At 33.7% G+C, this 9,407-nt stretch overlaps 1 protein-coding gene across 2 annotated transcripts in view; it reads right to left on the minus strand.

Annotated features, from left to right (window-relative positions):
- Positions 1-9,407, minus strand: part of LOC111623201 (probable ATP-dependent RNA helicase pitchoune) — a 65,177-nt gene that overhangs the window by 12,614 nt on the left and 43,156 nt on the right. For both annotated transcript variants that reach the window (XM_023365697.1, XM_023365696.1), the window contains one exon: positions 892-1,192. In XM_023365697.1, coding sequence (XP_023221465.1) covers positions 892-1,192 — 301 coding nt within the window. The remainder of the gene's footprint in view (positions 1-891; positions 1,193-9,407) is intronic.

The following is a 9,407-nucleotide window of genomic DNA, read 5'->3' on the forward strand; positions in this document are numbered from 1 at the left end:
CCCAGGTTGAAAAGCATGAGAAACATAATAAAGTACTGCACTATACAAGATAATGGTGGTGGTAGTTTAGAGTGACAGATAGAGTTTAACTAAAATTCTATTTCTTCAAACTGTCTAGAGTCAGATAGCACTTTCTATTCCTAGGTTCACAGAAACATTTTTTGAAATAAAATTATAAATATTATTGAATAGTAAGTGTGGGAAAGTGATAATGGAGCTCACAATTCAAGAGCTTATCAGCCAAAGGATAATTAGAAAAATCTTGAATTGGAAAGAGATGGTTAATTTGAACCAAAAGATGATAGTCAAGATTGTTGATTCCTACAATGACGTTAAAGCAGACATGAATGGCAATGTAATAACTGAATTCAGTTAACTATGAAAACAATAATCCAAAATATAGTCAATCCATAATTTTGATAATTTGGAAAATGTACAAGTAACTAAGTTATTTCTTTCAATTTTTACCCGTTCCTCTTCAGTTATATGTGATTTCATTTTACATAATCCTGAAAATCATTTTCAAAGTGAACAAAAAGGTCTCACCTGATTCTCTATTCATGACTTCCTATGTAACAACAGTAACTAAATTATTATATCTCCAATACTTTTGAAATGAAAAGGGTTTAAAAGACTTTTGACTCATCTTATATTTAAACCTTTTATCCAACAATTCTCTTACATCATAAATTTGCATAATTTTTATATTATCCTTCACAACTCTAATTTTTATAATATAGCTCATATGATAAATTAGTTTAAAATAATTCATGAAGTTAAGTAAGTATTTTTTGTTCAAAATTTAAATAAATAAATAATAAAAATGCAATAACTTAAAAATGAAATATATGTACTGTACATTGTTAATAACATTTTAATATAAAAAATTACCTGTAAATGATCTAATAATCTGCCAGGAGTTGCAACCAATATATTTACACCTTTTACCAATTTAGTTGCTTCTGTCTGTCTGTTAGTGCCACCCATCACAAGGCCATATGTATGCTGATGATATTTAAGAACCTCTTGAAGTACTCCATAGGTCTGCATTGAAAGTTCTCTAGTTGGAGAAATTATTATCACACAAGTTCCATTTCTTGGTTTAAATTTCAATTTATAAACCAATTCAACAGCAGGAATTAGAAATGCAAGTGTTTTCCCACTTCCAGTTTTGGCTGCTGCTACCATATCTCTAATAAGGAAAAGATAAATTAACAATCAAATTTAAAATATCAATATTAGAATTATTTTACTTAATGCAACATAATATTACTAAATTAAGACTTCAAAAGTTAATTTTATTAACTTTAGTTTTTCTTATATTAATTAGAACTAATGGTGGATGCACAAAATCAGAAAATGCTTCTTTGGTAATAAAATTAACTCCAATAACCTTAATTAACACATTGACTGCCACTTCTCTTTGAAAGAAATGCTCTCCAATGCTATTCTCAATTAGCCTTATGCAATGCTCAATTTAAAAAATTTATTCTTCAACAAAACTTGTAAAAAAAGTTTATTTTTATAAAAAGATCCTATGAGGCATAACTCATAGGGTCTTCAGAAATGATATTGTTTACTACAAGAGATATGTGGAATCGTCCACATATCTCTTGTAGTAAACAATATCATTTCTGAAGCTATATACAACTTTTCTTTATATTATGGAAAAGTAATGGAGAAATTGGTAATTTCATAGAAAGAGTTAATGATAACGAAGATGGCCTCAACCTGAAGCTAGAGCAGAAAAGTTCCCAAATGATACATTTCCTAGATATTAATATCATCTTTAGAAAAGGGCATGTATCCACTAGTGTGTTTACCAAACCAATGCATAGCCCACTACGTACCTGCACAGTCCAATGACCCATTTCGTTATAAATTAGCAGCCTTTTCATGCCTTTTCTGTATTGCGACAACGTTATAGACCGAGTTAAATAAATCGACAGGATTATGCAGATAGCAGAAGCATTAGGATACAAGAGAAACATAATTGCTGGTATTGTTAGAAAATTTGAGTTGAGCGATACAAGAGCTTCTAAACAATGTCCTACTAAATACACAAAGTTTACATTCAACAAAAGTATAGGAGGCATCATGAAGTAGATTGCGGGCATTAAAAATTTAATGTTGATCTTGAAAAGAGCTCCGAGTCTGTACAAAATCCTAAGAAATGATAAAGGGGATGTCAATAAGGATGATAAAGCAGGAGTTTATAGGATCCCTGTATGAGAACCAGCAGTTAGGGCTAAAAAAGGATTACATAGGAGTTACAATGAGAAGCCTCAGGGTAAGGATCAGAAAGCATAAATATGATGTTAGGAAAGGATCTAACACTAGGATATTGGCACAGATGGCTCCAGCCCAAGGATCCATAGTTGGATGGGAGGAAGCGGAAATCATCAGACAAGTGCACTCACCAACTTTAGCGAAAACTGCCAAAAAAATGGAAATATACAGGAGCAAGCTTGATGAAGAATGTATAAACGCCAGAGATGTGGCGGAAGTTTGCCTTGACTTGGACCTTTGCCATTAAAAAGCTTACAAGTAGCTCATAAACTGTGATATGATCTGTAACCACATTAATCGAAACTTAATAACTTGTATTTTTATGTTGTATTATTGTTGAATTAAATATTGTATTATGTTATTTATTTTTACATTTACATATTATTTACGATTTAATTCTTATTCTAAGTAGTTGATCTGTTATTGGTATTTTTGATATTCTTGAATTTTGAATGTAATGTTCCATTGTAAGCAGGGCTGTGGAGTCAGAGTCGGAGTCGCGGAGTTTTGGTGTTTTAGCTGGAGTCGGAGTCGGATGGTAAGGAAAAGTCGGAGTCGGTAGACTTTTACGCGATTCCACAACCCTGATTTTAAGATGTATTCCATATTTGTATGTTCTAACCTGAAGATGATCTATTGAATAGATCGAAAACGTTCGTTTCTAATAAACCCCTCAGCAACAAATAAGGTGTTTAGTTACTTGATTAGTTCTTTTTTTGCTGAGTACATTTCTGTCAAATTGACATAATTATCAAAATATTATCTACATATCTTTTGTGTGATTTTCATCAGAAGGAACATCTGTAAAACTTTCTTTTCCAATAGACATACAAACATTTCGCAAAGGTCACCAGAGAGGAGGCTTCTCATAGGAACTCTTCTCTTTTGTATGTATGTGTTGTTATTAAACTGGAAGAATGAGGAATAACACAATAAATGTGCCAGTTCTAGGACTTGTTGGTGGTATTTAGGTTCACTATATTTCTGAAATAACCAATTTCTAAGAACATAGAAGCACAGTTGTAGTTTAATAGATGGGTATAAAGATGCAAAGTTGAGAACTCTTATATGAGCATTATTACATAGATTGATGTGTTTCAATATTTCAATCAGCTGTATAGAATTAATCACAGTGAACTTATAATTCTTTAAATGGACAGTGAGGATATCGTGTATTGAATTTTCTAACAGGTGTGTAGGCAAGGGTGTGTAGATAGTGTGTATCGTCAACTATGGGTCTCAAGTTATAGTCTGGCTTATGAATTTTAGCAAATGTGAACAGTTTTGGAGTATCTGGAATGCAACCACAGCCCTGTCCATATATACCGTGTTCCCCGAAAATAAGACAGTGTCTTATATTAATTTTTGCTCTGAAAATTGTGCTAGGTCTTATTTTCAGGGAATGTCTTATTTTTTCCAGGAAGAAGAATTCACATTTATTATTGAACAAAAAAATTCCCAAGTCGANGAACGGTCAAAGTTTTTATTGGGATATAAGGCTAAATATGACTAATAAATAACAGGGTGGGGCATAATGGAGTCCCACATTTACAAGGTGAATTTTAAAAAAACGATACAAGAATTAGAAAAACTTATTTATTCAAAGTACACGTAATAAAGTTTTTTTTTGGTCAGGTTTTAAAAATGATGTCGTCCAAATGTTGACCTTCACGGGAGCTGTTCCTTAAAGTTTTCTTCAACTCTCACCAGCATATACGGAGGAATTTTGGCAATTTCCCCAAGAATGGCCTGCTTGAGTTTGTGTAGGGTTCGAGGGCAATGTTTAAAAACCTCTGTCTTGAGATACCCTCTTAAAAAAAGTCAAAGGGGAGTGAGGAGGCCATTCACTGCCTTCTTGAAAAGAGATTAGTCGACCGGGGAACATCTCTGTCGAAATGGTGCGAGAATGACGGGTCTTATGGGCTGTGGCTCCATCCTGTTGAAACCAAAAGTCACTTGTATTGTATTCCTCCATTTTGGGGCACAAAAAAATTCTCCAGCATGTCGCATTATCGGTTGGAAGTCACAGTAAGTGACACCATCCTCTTCAAAAAAAAAGGGCCCTACAATGCCTACAGAGGAAAAAGCACACTAAATGGTGACTTTTGGGCTATGAAGAGATCATTGGTGGAGTTTTCAGGAGTTTCCAGCAGCTCAATAATGAAAATTCTGCTTGTTCACTGTGCCAGACAGATGAAATTGTGCTTCATCGCAACTCCACACAATACCACTAGGAGGCATAGCTGTAAGGATTGCACTACAACAACTCTACTCTGTCTTCCACAATCTACTGGACTCAATTCTTGAGCAATCATATTCTTGTAAAGGTGTAACTTAAGGTCACAGTGCAAAATTTGACTTATTGTTTGAGCCAATATATGGAGTGCAGAGGCATGTTTCCAAGTAGAATGCATTGGAGACTGCTATATTGATGCTCTGAGTGCGGTGATGATTTCAGGTGTACTCATGGATTTGAAACGCCCAACTGGCTTTTTAGGATTTGCAGATCCCGTTGTCCTTAAATTTTGGACCCATTTCAAAATCTTTTCTGATCGGGAACACTTTCGTTTGGATTTAAACCAAATCGTGTGAGAAATGCCCTCTGAGTCACAGTCANATTCAGCAAAATCTGTGCTAGGTCTTATTTTCGGGGAAACACGGTAGTTAACCTTTTAGCAAGAGCTGTCCCCATAACTCTGATGACTCTTGTTTGTAGCTTGTCCACATATCCTTCATCTATTGCAGTGTTTCTCAACCTGTAACGAATTGTCGCTCCCTTCACTTCAAAATTCCAATGCCAAGGGCCAAGGCTAACGCCAAATTTGTACTGCATTAAATAGACTAGTGACTAGTACAGTACAATGTTATTTGTTTAATTATTGTACGATATAATGAATAAAATATCTAATTATTCTTAATATAATGTTTTACTATATTGCCCAGAAAATTGTTTTTTGCCCCCCAAAATATAAATTGTTACTAATTGCCACCTCAACATGGAAAAATGCCCACATGGGGGCAATATCACCCCCATTGGGAAACACTGATCTATTGGATAACTTTCTGCATCAATGATGTATTGGTCTAGAAGTGTGTTGCAAGTGTGCTTTTATAGCACTACCAAAGATTTGCACTTATCTGCTTTTAAAAGGGTGATATGATTATTACTCATCCATTTTTTGCTTTGTCCTACCAAATTAAATCCTACCAAGCCTTTTATGATGACAAGTTATCAACTAGGATGTAAAGTGATACCAGTGGTCGACAACCATTATGTAACGAATGTGTTTGCGCACAAGATAATTTTCTAGGATAAAATTTGAATGCATCACACTACAAAAAATTTTATTTGTAACTAGCAGATAAACCTGGCATTGCTTAGGCAAAAAGTAACAATAGTGAAGATTAAGATTACAGTAGATCCCCTATAAGACGGGTTCCTATAATTACGATTCCTATAAGACAGCAAAAAAATTGTGGCGGTATCCGTAAACAATGGTAAAAAAACTCCTATAATTACGTAAAATGTCACCGGGCAGCCAAACTACTTTCTGCCGTCCAGCGCCACGATACGGACAGTTTAGGCGGGTAANAAAATGTTCGCCTGTTGGTACATCCATTTTCAGAATACCAGCCGAACTGCGCGTTTCATACATTTTTCTGGTATGGATTTAAAGCGTAATGATTTAATATTTTTTCCCATTTAAATATATCAAATACAGTGACGTAGCGTAGCGGGGGCGGCAGGGGTGACAAAATTTTACAATAAATAATAATAATATCTCTCCTTAAGCCCCAATCCCGAGATATCTCGGGCGAGTTACATAAAATGCGGTCATTTGAATTCTTTTTTTGAATTTTTGGAATGTTTTTGTCTCCAAATTTTTTTCCCGCCAGAAAAAGTTTTATCGCGATTTTAATTTACCTTTAATGACGCGCGCTTAATTGCTTTTTAATAGTTTTTTAATGGGAGTTTGATATCAAGTTTCATTCATGGTTCTAAAGTTGTAGCGCACGGATTTTCCTTCGGTAAAGTTATTTAAAGAATTTTTAAAATGTGTTAGATCGGTCACTCCGTGTGATAAATCCTGAAGTAAGATAGCCTTTGTCGTTATACCAATCAAATACAATATACGGTTTTTGTTTTAATATTTGTTATATTAAAGAGTTTAGTTATTTTAGTCTATTATTGCCACGTTTATCGCGATACTCGGATGGTTCAAAATGGCACCATTTCATTGGTCGGACGCCAATTGAAAATATGATATTTAAAATTTTTTAAGATACGTTGTTTCCTAATGTTAACTCTAAGTAATTGTGCCATTCGCAGCCAATTATAGAAAAATGATTGGGCCGCGGTTTGAAAAACTGTAGACCTATAAATTCCCACCGTCCTTCCTTAATCTCGAGGAAAAAGTTAGATGAAAATCGAGATCAAATATGGAAATACGTTATTTCGATTCAAAAGTTCCCCCCAACGAAGTGGAGGTAATGGATGGCAGCCATCGGTTAGACGAAACCCGACCGTCTTTCTCCATCCATTTCCATCTCCACAAAGACTGTCATTATCGGAAGGCGGTAAACGTCAAGTAGTTAAATCCACCACCACGTTTTAAACTAAAACAACACTTATTTACAACAATCTTACGAGTACACTAGAGAGAGAGCTACACGCGCTGGTGGCAGCGATCACCCGACAAGAAGCAACAATACCCAGAATCCCATCCGGGAAAAACCCTTGTCCCCGTTTTTCAATCCGGGATTTACGGGAAACTCCTAGAGGAGTGGCTCCATCTCATCAGTCCGTGATGGTCGCCGCGCATTAATAAAAATAAAGATAGTTATAGATAAAAAGATAAATAAAAATATAAAATACCATTTTCCCTAATACAGTATGTTTCGCGTTTATTGTAGTAACGAGTAAAAATTCGCCNAAATTAAGATATCTTCAAAATAACTTATTTTAACAAACAGCAAGAAATTTTGTTTTGAAAAATATGAGTATTAATAATGCAATAATAATATATTAAATTATGAATAAAAATTCTGTTTATTGGTCTTATCTCCAACTAATCCAAAGTATAAATTTTTTAGAAATTAAAAGATTCTTCTTAAAACAAATAAATTAATATGATTAAACAACCTATTAATTAATTTAATTAAAAATGTATTCACAACTTTCTGCCACCTTGAAGTCAATTTTTTAATTACATTTCAGCAGAAGCTTCCTGGTTTTGAGATTATAAAAGCTTTGATTGATATCATTTCTAACTTTCTTGTGAACTTATGTATGCCCTCTAAAAAGTGCTGGAGAAATCACAAAAGATGGTGATCACTAGGAACCACATCTGGAAAGTAAGGAAGATGTAAAATTTCCTGCCCAAAGCTATTATTTTTAGATTGACTGCTGTGTGTATGAACAGGCATTAACATGGTGTAGCATTAAGTTACATTTTTTCCTATTGACCGGAGCTGATCCTTTTCAAATGAACTCTATCCTAAAACAATTCATTTGGTTAATAGTAAATAGATTCTGTTATGGCTTATTATTTTTTTATTTAGCAGTTTATAATGAATTGCTCCTTGAATATCCCACCAAATGCAGAACAACACCTTTTGTTGTTAGTAATGGTTATTTTGAAGATAACTATAGAATACATTCCTGGTATATTTTGTTGTCTTTGAAATTCCTAAGGAGGCTGTACACAGTAGGGTTCCTTCTTCAGGTGAATCTGATGTTGTCAAAAACTGCTAGATCATTACAAATCTTTCTGTTCATGGTTGTATCTAATAGTAAAATATGGTTTAATGTTTTCTTTTTTAACCTGTGGGTTTCATATTTATTAAGCTCTTGATCATGCTTGTTAGGTATCCATGCTCCCTGATGATTTATTTTATATAATTTAGCTCATTTAATCTGTCCATTATGTTGGATATGTGTGTGTATGTGTGTGTGTAAAATCTCTGTGTGCTAGATTTTTTGCACAAATCATGAGTGCATCATCAACTTATTGTGTGTTTAATACAATTTGATTTTCATATGCTTGTCTTCTAGATCACAAATTGCCAATTCACAGATGCTGCCTGATATGGTTACTCCTGTCTTGCAGGTAAGACTCCCCTTCAAATAGGAAGAAGGATGAGTGGCAAACAAGCTGCATTGGCTCAAGGATGTGAGAAAGATGTTTTTGATGATCTTGGATGTGCTTGAACATTGAACAGAAAGTCCCATAATTGTAAAAGCATGGTTTATCCATGATCTTGATCAATGGGTACAGAGACTAGAAGTCACACATTAACCAAAATGACTGTGATGTATTTTTTCACCATTATCCAAAAAGATCGTCCCAAGTAATACCAACAAGGTTATAGAATATGTTACATTTTGATGATAGGTGTCAATGCTGCTGGTTATGAATTTTTAAAAGATCTCTATGTTTATTGTGAATGAGGTGGACTTATCCATTACTGGTCAAAGATGTGTTTCAGATTTGAGTTTTGCAAAAGCAAAAATTTGAGAAATGAATGAAGGAGATGTTGATCTTGTGAATACATAATTTGTGTTGTTGTTCCATACTGTTGCAACATGAAGATATATTTGTAGCAAAAAGTAGTAATCAAGTGTTTTCTATTGAGGGCTTTAAAAATTAAGAACAAAATAAAATATTTTTGAAGTTTTTTGATGTAATAGTGTGCTAGAAACATCAGAATATGAAGTGAAATACGAGATATATGACAACTCTACTCTGGATGTGCAAATCACTGACTGACAACTAAAAATTCAAAAAAACATTCTTTTTCTGAAACATATATTATGGTTTTTTTTATACATACAGTGGGTAATCAGTTAACGAACATAATCCGTTCCAAGACTTTGTTCGCTATCCAAATTGTTCGTTAACCAATTATCGATTTACCATAGGTTTTTATGGGCATTTAATTCATTCTGGAGACCTCAAAACATAAAAATACATACTTTCTTACTACATTTATTTATATGTAATAATAAAAATACATATATACACAGACTTGCATTTTTATTAGTCATGTTTTTTTGTTTGTGGGGGTTAAATAATCTGTCTAATGTTGATTGCTTTTCTCTCTTCTTCAGGATTTTT

Source organism: Centruroides sculpturatus, unplaced genomic scaffold (assembly GCF_000671375.1).
Source record: "Centruroides sculpturatus isolate CEXI.00-Female unplaced genomic scaffold, Cexi_2.0 scaffold8, whole genome shotgun sequence".
Lineage (NCBI taxonomy): Eukaryota > Metazoa > Arthropoda > Arachnida > Scorpiones > Buthidae > Centruroides > Centruroides sculpturatus.